The sequence below is a fragment of the Scomber japonicus genome, chromosome 11 (assembly GCF_027409825.1).
Source record: "Scomber japonicus isolate fScoJap1 chromosome 11, fScoJap1.pri, whole genome shotgun sequence".
NCBI classification, from domain to species: Eukaryota; Metazoa; Chordata; class Actinopteri; order Scombriformes; family Scombridae; genus Scomber; species Scomber japonicus.
Window position 1 is genome coordinate 11999704 of NC_070588.1, and position 20347 is coordinate 12020050.

At 40.3% G+C, this 20347-nt stretch overlaps 1 protein-coding gene across 5 annotated transcripts; it reads left to right on the top strand.

Moving 5' to 3' along the window:
• Nucleotides 1-2348: 2348 nt before the first annotated feature.
• On the top strand, nt 2349-20347 carry agpat3 (1-acylglycerol-3-phosphate O-acyltransferase 3). Of its 5 annotated transcripts, XM_053328219.1 has the most exons (11): nt 2349-2387; nt 2468-2560; nt 13051-13108; nt 13283-13513; nt 14346-14515; nt 14693-14854; nt 16786-16939; nt 17050-17152; nt 18604-18679; nt 18885-19083; nt 19273-20347. In XM_053328219.1, exons 4-11 carry the CDS (start codon nt 13336-13338, stop codon nt 19362-19364), a joined length of 1134 nt encoding a protein of 377 aa, XP_053184194.1. In that variant the 5' UTR covers nt 2349-2387; nt 2468-2560; nt 13051-13108; nt 13283-13335; the 3' UTR covers nt 19365-20347. The 5 variants fall into 5 exon arrangements, with proteins under 5 accessions (XP_053184194.1, XP_053184193.1, XP_053184195.1 ...); XM_053328218.1 differs by having other exon boundaries at nt 2354-2560; XM_053328220.1 differs by lacking the exons at nt 2349-2387; nt 2468-2560 and adding an exon at nt 3258-3321.

The following is a 20347-nucleotide window of genomic DNA, read 5'->3' on the forward strand; positions in this document are numbered from 1 at the left end:
CAAACATACACACCTTTAATGACAGGATGCTGGCCGTGTGTTCATTTGAGATTTTAGAGAAAAATGTCTGGTAGTTCGCCTTGTGCAGTGGTGGAAAGTAATAACTACGTTTACTAAAGTACTGTATTTAAGTACAATTATGAGGTACTTGTAATCTTCAATTACTTTTCAGATGGAGATTTGACACAATGGATAATATAACAAGCTTTTAAAATACAACGCATTGTTAAAGATTAAACTAGTGGTTTACAACTTTTTTGGCTTTTGACATCTTACAAAATGCAGTGTGTAGTCAGGGTCACATTTCAGATGTCTATGAGTTGCTCCATCAAACAGTGATTTTTCCCTAAATGTTCAAATTGTTGTTCAAAAGCAAAAATTCAAAGATCTGACAAAATGTCTAAAAACTGAAAACTGATTTATTCATCATAACTTTGTTTTTTCTTCTTTCCTCTCCCATTAGTCATCTCATGACCCCTCAAATTTATCTGGTGACCCTTTGGAGAGGCCTGACCCCTAGGTTGGGGACTCTAGACTAAACTAACTAACTGTATATAAAGTAGTTGAAACTAGCTCCACCTCCAGTAGCTACAACAGTAACATGCTGCTCTAACACTGATGCTTCATTATTAATAATCTAATCATGTCATATATAATGATATATCCCAGTCAGAGGGACTGAACTACTACTTTTACCTCAATACTTTAACTCCATTTTGCTACATTTTGCTTCTACTACTCTATTTTACTTGAGTAGGTGTTTTCACTTACTTTTACTTATAGTGGAGTATTTTTACATTACCGTATAGGTATCTCCACCACTGGCACAATTTCACATAGCCTATAAATATAAAACAAATTCAGACATTGGGTGTAAAATAACTGCATTTCAGAAAAAGTAGATTTTTGTCAAAAAATGTCTTGGACACCTTGTTGACAGATGCGTAGGTGGAGTGAATGTATTAAAAAGGAAAAAGAGAACTTTTTAATCAATAGCCTACCATGTTTTGGTCACTGACCTAATTTACAACAGTGTAGCACAAAAGGATATAATCTGTTAAAATGGACAGGACAATGAATATCAAATATGCTTGTATCTTTCAAATACAGACTTGGACAGACTTGTGTCAATGCCTGTGAAGGTGCTCTGGTTTAAACAGACTTGTGTCAGTGCTGCAGTTTGAAGAGGCTTGTGTTGGTGCCTGTGGTTTGAAAAGACTGGTGTCGGTGGCTGTGGTTTGGACAGATTTGTGTCGGTGCCTGTGGAGATGCTGCAGTTTGAGGAGACTTGTGTCAGTGCCTGTGGAGGTTCTGTGGCTTGGACAGTACTTTGGTGGCTATGGAGGTGCTACCACCTCCATTACCCCAACTTTGGAAATATTTTTGTCAGTGACTGTGGAGGTGCTCTGGTTTGGACTGACTTGTGTCGGTGCCTGTGGAGGTGCTGTGGTTTGGACTGACTTGTGTTGGTGACTGTGGAGGTGCTGCAGTTTGGACTGACTTGTGTTGGTGACTGTAGAGGTGCTGCAGTTTGGACTGACTTGTGTTGGGGACTGTGGAGGGGCTGTGGTTTGAAGAGGCTTGTGTCGGTGCCTGTGGTTTGAAAAGACTTGTGTCGGTGGCTGTGGTTTCGACAGACTTGTATTGGTGCATATGGAGGTGCTGTAGTTTAAAGAGACTTGTGTTGGTGGCTGTGGTTTGGACAGACTTGTGTTGGTGACCGTAGAGGTGCTGCAGTTTAAAGAGACTTGTGTCGGTGGCTGTGGTCTGGACAGACTTGTGTTGGTGACTGTGGAGGTGCTCTGGTTTAAACAGACCTGTGTCGGTGCCTGTGGAGTTACTGCGGTTTGGACAGACTTGTGTCGGTGCCTGTGGAGTTACTGCGGTTTGGACAGACTTGTGTCGGTGACTGTGGAGGTGCTCTGGTTTGGACTGACTTGTGTCAGTAGTTGTGGTTTGGACTGACTTGTGTCAGTGACTGTGGTTTGGACTGACTTGTGTCGGTGCCTGTGGAGGTGCTGTGGTTTGGACTGACTTGTGTCAATAGTTATGGTTTGGACTGACTTGTGTCTGTGCCTGTGGAGGTGATGTGGTTTGGATTGACTTGTGTCAATAGTTGTGGTTTGGACTGACTTGTGTCAATTGCTGTGGTTTGGACAGACTTGTTGGTGACTGTGGAGGTTCTGTGGTTTAGACTGACTTGTGTCAGTAGTTATGGTTTGGACTGACTTGTGTCGGTGACTGTGGTTTGGACTGACTTGTGTCTGTGCCTGTGGAGGTGATGTGGTTGGCTCAGGCTGTGTAGTTCCTCTCTGACTGTGAGAATGAATGAGGGGCCGGACCGCCGGATGTAGGACATGCCACCTTCAGATGAGCTTGGAGGAAATGTGGGGCTTTAACCGACTAAACAATAGCTGCTCCTGCAAATCGCATTACCTCAAGTCATGTTAATTTCTTTGCGTTTCAGGAAACTGACGAAGTAAGAAGGGGTTCCGTGACTGAGTTTATTTTTCTTCCAACCTCATCAGGGCCAGAAAGCAGCGGAGTGAATCATTTTCAGGTGAGTGCTGCTGACACTGCCCGCTAACGTTAGCCGGCTAACTAGCATAGCACAACGACACCAAGGTGATTATTTGTAGATAATGCGTGGATGTGAGAGGTAGCACTAAGTTGGCAGGTGAGCAAACCAACTACCCGACCATCTACCCCTCTCCCTATGTTACTATTAAACCACCTACTCTTAATTTATGCCAACTTTAGCATGCTAGCGTATGTGCTGTTAGCAGCCCCCCTCAAATCTTTCCTTCCTCCTTGTGCTGCTCGGTTGAGTTAAACACCAGGTTTCATGCTTGTGTCCCCTAGCTCCCTAGCTTCAGCTCATGTTCTTCTTCTCTTATATGAACAGTGGGACACATTTGCTTCATCCTTTTTTCCCCAAGTAGTGGTGTAGATTGATGTATGATTTGCAACTTTTGGTGTTCACCGTGCAGCTAGCTTTGGCCAACATGTGCGTCAAAAAAAGACAGATGGGTTATAAATGTGTTAAGAAGGCCATGGGTGGGGGCTTACAGGGTGGACACTGTGGTGGTGTGATAGTGAAGATAGCAAAGTATCACCAGGTTCAATTAAAATCGCGCTGCAGTTTGGCTCCGACTTGACCTGCGTATAAACGACGTGGTGCCACACAGAGGTTACTGGAGTTCATTCAGGTCTGCAGCTCTTTCCTATCTTTTTTTCCTTCCTTCTTTCACCCAGTGCTAACTTTACAAGCTTAAAAAGCACAATTTCATCCACCGAGGAGACTGCCAGTAAACGTGACAGGCAAGTGAAGTTCCCCGTTGATTGTGATTTCCTGGCAAGTGCTTTTTTTTGGTATTTACAAGCTCTTCTAATATTGATGATGACGATAATAATAATATTGCTGCTGCTGTGACTGTTCATGCTCGCCTAACATTGCCCACGTTGTAAGCCTAATGCAACCCTTAAATGTTTATACCAGTGTTGCAGCATTTAGCTTGAAGGACAGTGCAAAAATGGGTTTTAAATGGAAATGTGTTTGGCTGATTGGTGTCTGTGCTGCACGCAACAGACATTGAGTTAGAGATTAATGATCATATTTATACGTTATTAGTTATTATGTGAGGTTTTTGTTTGTATCACAGTCTGCTGGCTTACAAATAACAAAAAAAACTGCATTTTTCTATGACGTGTTGGGAGGATTGTTTCATTTTTTTTCCCGGCCCTGGTAATCATATTTTCATCCGGTGGACCACAGGGAGTCCTAATGGCCCATTCTCTCTTAATTAGACGAAATGTGTAGCAAACTCTAATTATGTCTATAAAGTAGACGTGTAGTAGCCTCTTTTTTTTTAAAGATTTTTGTTGTTGTTGCAGGGGAGAAGGACTGTACAGCTCAGACTACACGTTTGGACTCAGACCTTGGTCTGTTTGCACACTGTAACCTATTGGACTCCTTTTATCAACTAATCCAGCTAAAATATTGCCCTATAGGACTTTGAGATAGGTAGATAGCTTTTATCTGAGCAGTATCATCTTGGACTGTAATCCCATGCTTTTGGTGCAATATATGGTTTTATTAACCTTTGCCCATTTTTATGACATTCTAGTAAACTGTATTCAGTAACTCATTCTCATTCTCAAGCCAACAGGCAATTTAATCCATTAACTCCTCTTCCTCCTGCCATTACTCCCATTGTTTTTGCTGACTGTGGCAAAGTGTACCTTTTATGTATCCTTGAGTCTTATCAGTCATCTCCTCTGACTGTGGCTACATCCACAGCCTACAGGGAGTTTTGAAAGGATGTGTAACTGTCTCTTAGTAATGCAAGGTCAGTCTACATTAGCCAACACTTATGTCTGTGCAAGGTTTGTTCTTAAAGATTTCTTCATGGTCAAATCATGGAAATATGTTTAATTTTGAATTTGAAACAACTTTGCAACATGCAGTTTTGGTATCTGAAGAATAGCTGTGTGTCAATGCTCACAGACTGTCATGTCTGCATTTATGAGTGGAGTAAACTACACTTTGTGTGTTTTTAGTAGTTATGGTTAATAGTAGAGGGCTGTCAGTGACATGTTATTAAGATCAGTTAATTGCTGATTTTGGTATTTTCAGGGGATTTGCCCACAAAAGATGTGCAGTCATCAAGTTTTGGTTTATCTATCCAAACTATTGCCAATATTGTTATTATAACTGTGGAGGTGTGTGTTCAGTATCTCCTGGCTTCATCCTCTGACAGTTTTGTCTCTCTGGCCTACTGTCTGTGTTAATTCCTATAATCAAAATAATTGGATGCAGTGTTAATTTACCTGCCTTTCCTCCTGCATTCATGTTTTAAATATGCCAACTAAAAATGAACTGTAGTAGTATAAAAATCCATATATGAATGAGTTTTAATCTATTATGGCGATCATTTAGAATAAAATTGTAAAAGTAATACGTCAGAGCAACTTCATAATTTTTAGCTGTAGTGGTATAAGTGGTGTTGCCTTTTAAATACCTTGTATGAAACCACAATGTGAAGCTGCTACGGAGTGTTTGGCACCATAACACATGTACCATAGAGCTATGTGCAGCATCGAGAGCTCTTCATGCTTTGAAACATGAATGACCTTCATTGTCCTGCCATCACAATGTATTTTAATCTCCATTTATATTTGGCTTTGAGGCCTTTGGCAAGGCCTCAGGACTGTTCTCTCACCTTTGACCCATTTGCTTCAGTAAACACTTGATAGTTTATTTCTGCCTCTTTCTGCTTCTCTGTCTGAACCACATTTGACTTTTTAGCTCTGTGCAAGACGCAAAAGCCTTTAGTTGGCTTGCCCACCAGCCCTGTTTGCTGTCTTTGTGTGGTTGAGGTCTGTTGTAAATAATTTTCAGGACCTGAGGTACTGTTAAGAGCACAGAGAGAGTGAGGGTGAAGGGAGGATGGACATATCCGGCTCTGGCTTATTTACACTTGACCAGATAGAAACAAAGCCCAACTTGGCAACACAAAATGAAGAGGTTGATTAATGCTGGGTGATAGTAACAGTTGGCCAATGGCAAGGTGAGGCAAGAATTTGTACATAATGATTGATTCCTTTAACACAACAGATGCCACTCCGCTAACACCACCCTGGTTCGGGGAGAGCCCAGCCTTCTTCTTTGTTAATGGTAATGAAATGTGACATATCCAGGGTGCCCATAGCCTGCTAATCAGCACTAATCTGATCCATTGGATTAGAGGATGGGAATGCATGTAAGACACTGCTTATGTTACGTGTGTACCTCCCTCCTTACAGTGAGACATCTTTCCGTCTTTGTAGTATTCATTAGTGAACTCTACTGAGAGTCCACAGTGGCCATTAAACGTTTTTGGTGTTTGTTTTTGCATTTTCTCTCATTGGAAATTCATCGTTTAATTTTTCTGGTGATAGGAAATTTGTTGGTCTGCACCTGCGCTGATTAGACAGTTTCTCCAGCAGGCAGTTTTCTTGCTGTCATCATCATAATCTCTCTCTTTGCTTCTGTGGGATTATCATGGCAATGAAACAGGCCAGCCTGTGACTGTCCACTGGTCTCTGCAGGCCTTTTCTTTATCATTTTTTCTCTGGCTTTGAATTGGTGAGAAACCGAGAGCCAAAATGCTGAACCAGAGTGCTGTGATGATCTTCACTGGGATTTGTGGGGCGTTGGTGGTCATGGCAATGGCCTACTACGTCTACTGGTAAGTCAAACCTGGGAGTGGTGGTTTGGCCTGTGGCCATAGTGGGGTGGGAAGGTTCATACCAGATTTATCAGAACTTGTTGAAGAGATTTAAGCCAACATAGCACTTCTCAACCATTCACAGTGGTCAGTGGTGAACTTGCAAGCCAAATGAAGTTTATGGTGTTAGTTCTCAGAAACTGGCTCACCAAAAGTCGGACCATCAAGCACAGACGTATTTATTATACAAGAAAATGAAACTCTTTGACTGCACTCAGGTAGTACAATGTACTAATGATGTGACTTTTATAACCAATTGGCTGTGACAGTGATGATTTTGGGAGCGTATGATTAAAAGTGGGTTAATACTTAGTAGAGATTGACTGATACTGGATTTTTGGTGCCAATACTGATATTAGGGAATTAAAAACATTTGATATTGATAAATTGACTAATACTCTAATGTATACAGACTATACATAAATACACATTTTTCTAAATGATTCCTCAAATGTGGTTATTAAACACTTGTGACAAAGATATGTAATGAGGCATGATATTTTTACAGTTTAATAATAAACTTTATTGTATAAAATGACATCAGTGCACTGAAACAGTAAACTTCACTGGGAAATGAATAATTATAAATGACTATAAATAAATAAATAAAGATCAAAAAAACATTTATACAATAAACTTTAAGAAGAAGGAAACAAAAATGCTTCCTATAGAACTTTTAAAAAACATTGGTGCATTTTTTTCGTATAAAATATATACACCAATACAGATATATGTATGATAGTTCAATATCAGCTGACTGATATATATATATATATACATATATTGATCAGGCACCAATGCTTATGCCCACAGCAGGTTGAGATGTGTGCCACCATATTTATTAAAACTTGTATAAGAGATAGAAGTTAGCATGACACCTAGTGGAGTGTAGACCTTTGCAGCCCAACTGAAGCTAAACTGCAGCATCTGCCGAGATGTGGTTAAACTTTTCAAATATTAAGCTTGTGGATTTTCAGTTTTAACAATTTTTTTATAGCAAGTAATGGTTATTTGTTGGCAGTGAAGCTGTATTCAGGTGATGCGGAGCAGAAGCAGCTGTCTGGCCTTAAGCAGCTTTAACCCGGTCGGTGTCTCTAATCTTTGTTCCAGGTTGAGCAGGGTCACAGGTGGGCCCGTGCTCCCTGGCTGTGTTCAGTCAAAACCAATATTTGTTTCTATAGATGTGTTTTGTGACAAACAAGGTGTATTTTTCTCTGGACTTCTTTTGCTCTGTCGTCTAATAGGAGCCTACTGTAACCTCAACACAAAGACATGTATTGATGGTCTTAATAAGACCTGTACTCTGGCATCCACCACACAACAGGAAAGGTTGATTTGTTGGAGGATGATGATGTGATTGAAGTCATTATGTGGGTTCAGTTGCCGGGATCCTGATCGGGGCTTCAGAGAAGGTCAAGTGTGTCGACAACTGTTTTTTCCTACACCAATATTAAGACTATTTTAACCAACTGTCAGACCTTTGATTTTATGAAAAGCATCACTTGAATCTCCACCCTGCTATGCTTTTAAAGATTTCTTTCTTTCTGAGCATCATGTCTATCAACACCAGTACGAGTCTGCTGTCTCTTTTTCACAGATTTGACGCCCGCATCTCCGTTGCCCATACACCTGCTCACCAAACTTTGCTCTGCGCACTATAAGAGTAGTTAACGTTATGAATATGATTTGGATTGTGATATTAAAGATAAAATAATACTGAACATGATGCTGTGATATTGTCGAACCAAACACAGACAGAGTCATGGTTTGACGTAACTCCCCCACCCCGTCCTACTTCTGCCGCCCCCAGCGATCTCGAATAACCACAACTGGATGATATGAAAATAGAAACGGTCACCCAACCCTACTGTGTTACAGAAATGTTAAAGATTTTTGAGATAATTTTGGACATGTGTCACCCATAAATAATCCACCAGTGTGATGACACATTTTTCAACTGTCCTCATAATAATACATATTACATACTATTTGTTAACCAAATTTAAGTGATCTATATCTTTTTATCCTAAATATTTATTTATCATCAGTCCAACAATACTATATTATCAGGCTCTCAATCTTAGTATGGTTATGATGCATGTAGAGTAAAAGCTGCACAGCAGAGTAAAGGTTTAAAGGGAAGTTAGATTTTAACACTAGTTGTGTGTACACACATCTCTTACCCCTAACACAGTTAGCTCAGGTTTAATTCACAATACTGTCTTTAACATATACAAAACCTTTCCATTTTTGCTGTTTTTTATTTATTTCAGTTTTTCTCAGATACTGAATGTTGGTACAAAATACAAATGATACACTTATTTTAATTAATGTAAAAAAAATTGAATAGCTACACAAGCAGATCTTTATCTTCATTAAACTAACACAAAATATTAAAATGAACTCTTGAAAATGAGGGAACAAATGAATGAACTTGTTGGGCCATTTAACACAAATTCTGTAAACAAATGTGTTGAGTGGTCCTAGTTAATTTACATTTTACAAGGTGGAGTTATAATTAGAGGCACTGTGAACACATAAAGTGATTAGTAAAACACACTGTTAATCAAAGCCTCTTTTTCAACTTTGGTGAAACTTTGAGAGGAGTTTGTGTGACTTCATGAGCAAAGAAGGCGGTAGAAAAGAGAGAGCTGGAAGGGGAATAAGAACAAAGGTCGTGGCAAGTTTGGAAATCCATCTGGCTGAGCTGTGACACAGTCTCTGCTTGTTGCCACATCAGATGTTGGCGTGGGCGCTTTATTGTCTGCTTGTGGCCAAACATCACAGACAAAATCACGATGATAACCGTCACTTCCCACTAGACAACAGGTGGTCAATTTGAATTGTGGAGATGCATGAAATTGGTAAACTTGTTTATTGCTGTTGTCATTTTAAGCCTCAACTGTAATGTTTAAAAATATGCAATTAAGGAAGGTGGACCGCCTGTCAGCTGGGATTATTTTATGTATTGTGTCGTTTAATGATAAAACCTGGAGCAGGCATTGTAGTTGTTAGTTTTATGTTTGTGAAACTGGGTTGAACTGAACTGAGCTGCTTCACTGATAAGATTGAACTCAGACACACTGCAGTGTCTTAAGGGCACAGGTATTGTGCGCACGCACACACACACACACACACACACACACACACACACACACACACACACACACACACACACACACACACACACACACACACACACACACACACACAGTGACAAACCTGAATACTACTCCACTTTCTCGTTACTCTGCACCCCCATAGACAACAAGACTTAACCATCTCCAGTTGAGAGTATATCTCTGTTGTTCCTCGCCCCTGTTTGCCCTGCGACAAAATTGTTTGTAGATGTTTTCCAGCCAAACTTATTATATACAAACATTGTGATTCTACAGACTGAAGAAAGTTTTCTCTGTAACAAGTTTCAGGTCTCCATAAGTTGATTTTCTATACAGTATTGTTATGAACTGGAACCAGCGACCAAATAGAAAAGTAAGTTTTAAAGTTAAGTACAAAAAACACTCATCAAAGCTTCAATTTAACATATTTTACAAATGCACCCCCCCCCCCCCCCCAATATATAACAGCTGATTTTTGCTGCCACACAAAACAAATCAAATCAAATTGAAACAGCGGATTACAGTATAAAATCACACGTTACATTTATGTAAATTTAACCATTTGCACAGAGCTGGATAATCCTTTCACAATTATGCACAGCAGGCACTAAAATGTCGATGAGTAACTTTTTAAACTTAAACATAGCATGCATGTTTTATGGCCTTTAATGACTGTCATTTACTAATATTTACTATTACAAAACCACTTTAGAAACTAAACAAATAACATGAATTAGGCAATTTGTGAAGGAGATGTGTGTAATTTTTATTATCAGCAACTGTACATCGGACTCAGGATGAGTTTTACATTACCTCAGTCCTGGGAGTAAAGGTGTAACCCCCCTCCCATGTTATACTGCAGTCAATTTGCTGATAAGCTGTGTTACTATTGACAAATTCAGATTACAGACGTTTTCAGGTTGAATAACGTTCTGGGACTGATTGAGCAATATCCTCACTTCAAATCCTAGACTTTCTTCTTTATAACCTACTTTTACCAGTCAGTATTTTACATGCACCTCAACCCCCCCCCCCACACACACACACACACACACACACATACACACACCCTCTTTCATACTTTACTGTTGACATTGCCGAAACATGTTGCGGGGCCACAAGTGAAATGTGAAGTAGTCTAACTTTAGCTCTCGCAATCGTCCTTTCCCATTTGGAACAAAGGTCATGTCTACATTGAACGCGGAACCATCAGGCGATACATGACACATGCTCACGTGACAGTATTTCATCACTCAGCAGTGCGTCCCGACTCCGGAGATCTTGAAACTTTTCTGCTCATTGGGCCAAGAGACTGAGAGCTGAAGTACAGTGGCTGTGCATGTAAGATTTCATTTCCTTCACACCGAGGCCACTTTGTTACTCTGTGTTTTGTGGTTGCAGGTTGTTTGAGAGGGGCTGATTGCACTGGATAAGACTTACTCATAGTAGACCAGCTTTGTGTCTTTATTTGCTTTCATGTAATTTCAAGATTATTATATTTGGTTTGCCCTTCCCAGCGATTGTACTTGTTGGATTGTGATACAGAATTGAAAGATGGTTGTAAATATGTTCTGATTGCTTAAGGCTTGAAGAGCCTTAGAGACTAGATTATTATTTTGTATTTGGACAGATGAAGTACCTCAGATTACTGTGTTTTTGAGCGTGTTCAGATTACACTCATTTACATCCACGTGGGTTACTTGACAACCATCTGGAGGACGTCAGCTCGGTATCTGATCTTAGTCTGCACATTCAGGGTTCATTTGGTCTTGTTTTACTCAGCAGAAGCACTCGTCCAAATGAATTATGTTAGAAAATCAAATTTGAATAAACATAACTCGCAGCACCAGTCAAAAGTTTGGACGTACCTTCCCATTCATTTGAAGTAGTGTGTCTGAACTGGACTGCGACTGTACGTTATGTGAACAAGACATTGTCTGCAGCTGAAGACTGTTACGTCAGTGTGACACGGGGCACACAATGTTTCTGTCTCTGCCTTGCTCTGTTTTTCTTCTAGCATGCAGTCTGGCTCCCATACGTTGTTGCTCAAAATGCAAACAGCATCTTTTTGCCACTCTGCTGCCACAGTTTTAGCAGCGGTGACCTCAGAAGAGATCTAGGTGCACAATTAATTGTTTAATAATAATAATAATATGAAGTAAACACAATTTTTGGTTTCGAAGTTCATTTCATTTTAAGGGAAAGTTCAACAAGTGATTAAACATATATATTTGTTTAAAGCACTTGCAGACTGGTGCATTATGTTATTCATTTATTTAATATTTTTTGTTTAAGTACATTAATTTCAAGACTTGTTCAATCTTATGTACATGTGGAGCAAATTCTAATTGAAATGGAAGATATTGAATCAGATATTGAATCAGATTTTAACTTGAAATATTTCAGCATACTACAAGTGATTATATATGATTATATATGATTATATTTGTGAACAGCTTTGTTCACAAAAGTGGATGAATAATCATGATAGAATAATAATATATTACTCTGATAGCTGATGCGGTCACTACCTGCAGGAACACTTAGAAAAGATAAAGTTATAACCGAAAGGAAAGCAGCGAGCTGTGTCTTTAGATCACCACACAGATCTGCTGAAGAGCCGCTCCATACAGGTCAGATTAGAAGCGACCCGGAACATCTTTTAACTGGCTTGACCTACAAGTAAATGGGCTTTGCTGCAGATGTGGGGACAGTCTATTCGTGGCAGGGTGGCACGCGGTCATCCTGATGGGCTCCGTCTGATAGTAAAAGTCAGGTATAGACTTAAACAGCATTATGGAGTGGTGGGGCTTATCCCAGCATGCTTTGCACAAATATGGAAACACTCTGGACAGGTGTCAGTCCCATTAGTCAAATAATCAGTCATATCCTCTCCGAGGGGCAAGTTTCCACTTGACCTGAGTTAAATTTGTTTGTCCTTTTGGAGGAAACTGGAGCATCCAAAGGAAACCCGCACAAGCCGAGACGGAACAAAAAGGCCATGCTGAAAACAGGGGTGTCACAGTGGGGAAGCATCACCTGCAGCATGAGATGCAGGAGGGCTACGGCTGCAGCTTTTATTTTGTAACGATAACCCATTCAGTTCTTTATTCTGTATTTTCTAGTTTTGATGTCAACAGTGAACACGTGGACTAACACATCCTTCTGAATGATTCAGTAAAAACAAAAAAACTCATTCTCTCTATAAGCAGGTGAAATTAAGTTTTGAGATGCGTTTCATTTTTATTCACTCATGGAGCATACACTCTGAAACTAAACTGTGGTTAACCTTTTAGTTCACTGCAATTTAAAATATTAAAGTCTGGTTAAATATATCTGACTGAATTTGAAGAATTTTTTCTGGTAAAATGTGTGGTTCTGTGTAAAATATAAAGCTTTTATATGGCGAGTCATTTCTCACAACCATTGCTATAAGCCTACAGGGTTGCTAAACACAGAGTCGCTGTGCTTCTAATGTCATAATAAGGTCAGACACAGAAAAAAATACAAAGCTAACATAATTTAACCTGTTTGATGAAAGATGCACAGTACGCTTCTGAAAGTCTACTCTAATGACGCTGTACTCTACTGCCTTTTATGTTTTGTGTGATCTGCCACTGCTTCCTCTTTTATCTTCTCTTCTTCTTCTTCTTCTTTTTCAGGTCTGTAGTACTGGCTGAAGGACCGTGTAAACGCGGCTTGTAAAAGGATCCCACCGTGGTAAGAAACTGTTGTCTATTTGAGTTATTTGTGTGCAGACTGTAACGGACTAATTCATTCATTTACACTGATCCACCCCGTCCTCTGGCTATTTTCTCTCCTCCACCACATCCTCATTTGTCCCCTCTCCACACATTTCTCACCCATGTCATTCTTGTTCCTGCTCTCTTTCAGGTTGGTCGTAGTGTATAGAGAGGAGCCTACTCCGCTCTCCAGGCTCCTCAGCCATGGGTCTGCTGGGCTACCTGAAGAGCCTGTTCATCCTGCAGTTGCTGATGGGCTTTGTGTTCGTGGTGAGCGGCCTCATCATAAACTTCATCCAGCTCTGCACATGCATCCTCTGGCCGATCAACAAGCAGCTCTACCGCAGAATCAACTGCCGGCTCTCCTATTCCCTCTGGAGCCGTGAGTAAAGACAATATTGCTACACATTTTTCTTTATTGCAAATATCAAGAAGAATATTTCAAAATATGTAAACCGTGACAAGTAGAATGTCTCACACTTGGCCTAGAGCAGAGGTGTCCAAACTTTTCCACAAAGGGCCATGTGGCTGCAGGTTTTCAATCCAACCAAGCAGGAGCACACCAGATTTGACTCATTTAAATTAGCTGATCTTGATGTGCCCTTGAATGGTTGGAACAACAACCGGCAGCCACATGGCCCTTTGTGGTATAGTTTGGACATGCCTGGCCTAGAGGCTTACAAACAATTGCCTGCTTATACATTCAGCAGGTACAGAGCAAGATTAGTATGACGTCAAAGCTTCAGTCAGCTGATCATTCTCTGTGGGTTTGTCATAATGTGTGATCCATGCCATGTTACACATAATTATTTTATTAATTGGTTATATAAAAATTATTCAATGACATCTGGTGGTTAAGTGGTTATATGAACCTCGTGCTAAGAAAAAAGTTATAGGTTCATGCAGCTTTTTTGCAAGCCTTCCCATCACACTAAATATAATAATTTAAACTTTAAAATGTGTTCCTAATGTTTTATTGGCCTGCTGCCAAACACTGGGCTTCACTGTAGACTAGTCACCAGTTGTTTACATCAGCAAAGATGTAAAATTGGTAAAATGATTATAGCATGAAGTACTGTTAGATTAATCAGTAAAACTGAGTAACAAACCCGACATGTATTAAGATGAAAATACACTTCTTATTTTTAGAAATTGTATGTGATGAAGTGTGAGTTCCTTTCTAATGCACATGATGCAATGTTTTCTCCGAGCAGAGCTGGTGATGCTGCTGGAGTGGTGGTCGGGCACAGACTGCACCCTATACACTGACCAGGCTACGGTGGACAAGTTTGGAAAAGAGCATGTCATCATCATCCTCAACCACAATTATGAGATTGACTTCCTCTGTGGCTGGACCATGTGTGAAAGATACGGTGTCTTAGGGGTCAGTTAATTACCTTAATACGCCTCAAAAATATGCTCAAACTCACTTCTGTATATCTTTGAGTTAATGACTGTCAGCTACACATCTCACTCTTGATGACCTGGTTGGAATTAAATATTGATTGTAAGAAACCCAAGCTTCATTATAAAACTATACACCTCTTGTCACCCCCTCTAGAGTTCAAAGGTGCTAGCCAAACATGAGCTACTGAAAGTTCCTCTGATTGGCTGGACCTGGTACTTCTTGGAGATAGTCTTCTGCAAAAGAAAGTGGGAGGAGGACCGAAATACTGTCTTTGAAGGACTTGGCAGGCTCAAAGACTATCCTGAATTTATGTGGGTAGGTACACAACAGAAATACTGTGCTTGTCTGTCTTCTGGCATGTGTGTGTGTCAGTGTAAAGACATAGCTGTTTGACTGGATGTTCATGCTACTACCCAACCAGCTCTGCAAATGCAGCTTCAGGTATTTTTAGGCAACCTCGGGCCAGTTGTGCAATCGAGAATGTGAAGTATCTGGAACTGTGTGTGAACACAACTGTAGCAACCTATAGGTCAAAGGTCAACCAGAACATCTGTCTGTAAGGTGTGCTGAATGTTAAAAATAAGGATACTGTTACTGTTCACCTTCATTTTTTCTTCCAAATGATTTGGAAGTTTTCCTAAAAGCTTGAATGCTTAACATGTTCAATACAGTGTTGGGATAAACCCGAGTTATCCTTTAAACATTTAATGGAAAAACGTAATGGATAATGTACGTAGGTTTTACCGCAAAAAACTACTGTCCACAATGAGGAAATCCAGACGCCCTCCTTTGACCTAGTTTCTATGATCTAGATCTATCTGGGCAGCGAAATACAAATGAAGTTCTCAGAGTGCACCAGCTGTATTTAAAACCTCTCAACAGGAGGGTGTCTGTTTATTTTGTTCTGTGGAAACTCATGAAGTGAACTTAAATTTCTCTCCACTGTGCATAAACAGTGTGTGGAGGTTTTCACTGTGCTTTGAAATGCAAAACACCTCTCGTCTGTTTAAATAAACAAGCGGTTTACATTCATTGCACCTTACCTGGAGACAGCAGACCCTACTGCAATAGACTTAAAGCAATGGTTCGGCGTAATTTCGACCTAGCGTCATATACATCATTACGTCTATCTAAACACCACCTCAGCCCTTTTTTTTCATTTGGTTGCAAATTAGTGGAGTTAGAGCCATCAGCCGAATGTCTTAGTACAGGTGCTAATTGAACCAATAGTGTATCTCGTAAATTACCCCACTAATAATGCCTGGATTGTTATCAAACTTCTACAGTAGTACAAATAGGGTCTTTTACTCATAAATCCAATCATTGGAAAGTTTGTAAGTAAATCAGGAGTTTATTAAAATAGCACTTAGCTTTTTTTCTTTTACTCTGTTGCTACAGCTAAAGCTGTAAACCTAGTCGAAGTCTCGCGAGATCACTGAAATACCGTGTGGTGGCATAAGATCCTGCACAGAGCACATCAAACGTGAAGATGAGTGGCTCAATTTCGAAGGTGCTCTGTGCGGGATCTCGCACGACTACACGGTATTTCAGTGATCACGCAAGATTTCGACGCATGGATTTATGAGTAAAGACCCTATTTGTACTACTGTAAAAGTTTGATAACAATCCATGCATTATTAGTGGGGTAATTTACACTGTTGGTTCCATTAGCGCCTGTACTAAGACATTCGGCCGATAACTCTAACTCCACTAATTTGAGACCAAATGAAAAAAAAGGTGGCTGAGGAGGTGTTTAGATGGTGCATATGACGCTAGGTCGAAATTTCGCTGAACCATCGCTTTAACACCTTTAATACATTTCTATAACAAACCATGGCAGTAGGCCTCACTGTTTATTATTGAACACTACTGAAGGTGTAAAGCATTTGTGTTGCAGATCTCCACAGTGACTCAACCAGTTTACCAGCTGAGATTAGGCAGATCAGCATTTGATCTAATTACCCCTTAAGTTAGGGTCAGGCCACTGCTAACGACCTAGATTTCTAGGTTTTTATGTGTTAAGATAAACTTAACACTTGGTAGAGAAGTAATCCACCTGCCTACTTTAGAACCACTGAGATAAAATAGTGATTTAATTTTGTTACATCGAGGTGAAGTTTATGTAATTCAACAATGCAGAAGTAGGATAGTGGATGGGACAAGAAAAAAGAGGTCACCTCAAGCATGTGTTATTCTTTTTTATAGTTGTGTATGTGTGTGTTAACACAGCTCTTCTTGCTCCACAGTTTCTGCTGTACTGTGAGGGCACCCGCTTCACAGAGACTAAGCACCAAATTAGTATGCAGGTCGCAGAAAGCAAAGGTCTGCCCAAACTCAAGTATCACCTGCTCCCCCGAACCAAAGGATTCACCACCACACTGCAGTGTCTTAAGGGCACAGGTAGTGTACACACACACACACACACACACACACACACACACACTCACAACTTTTATCATGCTCAAAAACACACTTTTGAATTTTGTTTTTCATCTTCATTCCTCTCACAGTGACTGCAGTTTACGATGTGACTCTGAACTTCAAAGACAACCAGACTCCCACTCTCCTGGGCATCGTCAATGGCAAGCAATACAAAGCTGACCTGAGTGTAAGGTGAGTGCCGCTGATACCAGCCATTATTATAAGAGATGCATTACACTGCCAGGTGTATTGTGTTTCATTAAGTGGAAACTGATGAATGTGTTTTTAAATCCATGGACTTTGTATTAATTGCATTTTTGTCCCATAACAATGAAAGACAATGAGAACGCCCTACATGTTGGCTGGTTTCCCAGCGTGTTTATGTTTTGAGAACAATAACGCTGGTGGTCAGGGCACTCCTAGTGGGTGAAGAGACAGACTGGGATGACTCTCACTCAAAAGGCTGGAAAAATGTCTTTTGTCTGAGATAGAACAATAGAACAAAACAAATGCTGTATTTTACTCAAATAAAACAAGGTTAAAAATAATGTTTCATAGTAACATGACTCACTATACTGGAGTCAGTGTAATGTACCAGTGGGTTCAGAGGCTAAAACCACAGTATATAAATAGATGATATATAGTGCAGAGGGGAATATTAGGTCGTTAGGTGAGTGGGTCCCTCTGGTGGTCAGAAACTGCTACTGAAGGCCACATGTGATCAGAAATATCATGAAGCATCCTCTGTTGGAGACTCGCCTTTAACCTGCCCAGAGTGCAAAGACCAATCAAATACCAAATTGAGCACAGTCAAATAAGACACAACCTTTCAATTCAGATTCACAGAGTTTTAGAGGAAGATGAGTATGAAGTGTTTTTATGAGATTGATCATAAAATGTATTTTAAGTGTTTTTACAGGCTGAGTTTGTAGTGTTAATCAATAGTGTGTGAATACTTTGTATTTTAGAGTATATTTATTTACCAGTAGTTGTTTTGGGTTCATTGTAATATATTTAGCTTGCTGTGCTGAATATGCCATGTCCTTTTAAAGGCAGGGACAAACAGTATGATTGATGGGACCATTACAGTTTAGATTTGGGCTTCACAGCTGATCAGACAAGTATTTGGACTGAGTGGGTTCCAGTTTGGGCAGTTGTTGTGTGGATAATTGGCAAGAGTGAAAAAAGTGAGTTATTTCATAACACAGTAGATCAGATTTGAGTGCAGAGCTACCTGTACTGCTCACCTGAAGGTCGCCTCACTCATATAAAGTTCACAGAGATTACAGTCCATGTTACTCACTTCTCTCTATCCACAAACATCTAAATTGAAGTTATTTTTCTTTCTTTTTTTTCTAGTGCAAATTGCTTCTGATGGCTATTTTTATAGTGCAGGAACACCTAATTGTGCGCCTGAATTCCAGATGTTGTTACTAACGACTTGTCTTCCACTCTGTTGTCCTTTTGTATTTACTTAGTAGTTTAATATTTTCAAACTTCTGACATTCAAGACTATTTTTTCAATAATCTTAAACCCTGTGCTCAGTTTCAGTCTGTGTCACTGTGCACCTTTCTGTGAGCAAAAATGAAAACCAATCAGTTCCTCTCTTTTTATAATTTATTTTTACTCTTTATTCATCCAGGCGATTCCCTGTGGAGGACATACCAGATGATGAGAAAGAGTGTGCCAACTGGCTACACAAGCTCTACCAGGAGAAGGTAAAACTGGGCACAAGTGATGAAAATGTAAAAGGGATCCACGACAGAAATTCATTAAAAAAATATGACATTGTCACCCTACACAAAAAGCTTGCTTGCAAGATGTTTTCCTTACAAATATTTCATGAACAACAAATAAACACTGAATTATAAAATATCAGTAATCAATAAAGTGCATAACGACTTTTCTTTATGTCCGGCTCAGGATGCCTTACAGGAAATCTACAGCAAGGAAGGCAAATTCCCCGGACCCACAATAATCCCACCTCGTCGGCTGTGGACGCTGCTCAACTTCTTGTTTTGGGCCACCCTGCTGCTTTCGCCCCTCATTAAATTTGCTTGTGGAGTGGCAGTTAGTGGCTCCCCCATTCTCATCATTGGCTTTATCCTCTTCCTCATCATAGGTAGGTAGATCAATGGCTCTCAACACTGAAATCTTCCTTATCTTGGGAATTGTGAGGATACAGTGACTTTACCTGGAGTCATGAGAAATGAAATCAATGAAGATGAGTGTTGTCACAGTGTTAATTTAACATTTGAACTGCCGTGCTCTATTCACCCCTCTCTTTCTCTTCTCTTTTTTTTCTCTCCAGCCTCCGTAGCTATCCGTCGTCTCATAGGGGTCACCGAGGTGAAGAAAACAGGCTCCAGTTACGGCAACCCGGAGACCAAGAAACAAAACTGAAATGTGTCGCCCCTCCATGTACGGCCGTCTCCGTACAGTCACCCTACGGTGTCTCACCCCTACCCAACTCCATTCTCCTCCTGTTGAGTCAGTTGGTAGGCGGGGAGGAGACCCAGCTGTGAAAACATAATAGAGACCAGAGTTAGAAATACTAATGGCACTAGAGAGAGAGAGAGAGAGAGAGAAAGAGAGAGAGAGAGCATGGAAGGTCTGGGGTTCAAACTCTCTGGTGTAACACAGACCACAAGGAGGGGGAGATGCAGTACTTTATTCCCCTGCATCTTTCTTAATCCAGCTAGCGACCCGCTGTCCCTATTAAACCTTGGTAACACCCAAGGTTAAGCTCCTTCCCCATCCGAGGTCACATGGACAGCCAGTCAACTTGTCCTCTACAGCAAACTAGCCCATTTCCTGCTTTGCGCTACCGACCTCCGCCTCCTGTCACCGTCATCAGCCAACCAGGGAGGGGCAACACGCTCACTGTTTTTGATTACAACACAAGCCGATCTACATCTGATCTTTTTTCATCTTAATCTCCATCCAGGGGCAGTGTGTTTCTGCAGCTGACATCTCCTTCCCCCCCTTTTTTTGTCCACTAAGTGGGGCTTGTAATTGGGAACCGGTGCCTTGAGGCCCAGCCTGGTTTTCCTTGTCTTAAAGGATCAATTCATTTAAATCACAAAAAAGTGACCACTTAACATTGTGGTTGTTAGCCATGCAGATAGTTTTGGTTTCAGCTGCCAACTCATTACAACAATGGTGAACATTATTTTGTTCATGGTGTTCAAATTAGTGTAAAATAACATTTTAAAAGCTCTGCATAAGCTTGTTTTTCCGGAAACAATCAGTGGGACGTCAACAGTTTTATCAGACGCTTAATTGGAATGTAAAAAGAAGTGAAAGTGTCCACATGAACATCGTTGGATTGTCCAAGTAACTGGAAGATTATTTCTGGAAACATACAATTAAGTTGAGTGTTTAAA

Bases quoted from the DNA above. Each gene is read 5' to 3' on its own strand.
- agpat3 (XM_053328219.1), top strand. From the start codon at position 13,336: ATGGGTCTGCTGGGCTACCTGAAGAGCCTGTTCATCCTGCAGTTGCTG. The intron at 13,514-14,345 runs GTGAGTAAAGAC...TTCTCCGAGCAG, and splicing joins CTCCTATTCCCTCTGGAGCC to AGCTGGTGATGCTGCTGGAG. The intron at 16,940-17,049 runs GTAGTGTACACA...TTCCTCTCACAG, and splicing joins GCAGTGTCTTAAGGGCACAG to TGACTGCAGTTTACGATGTG.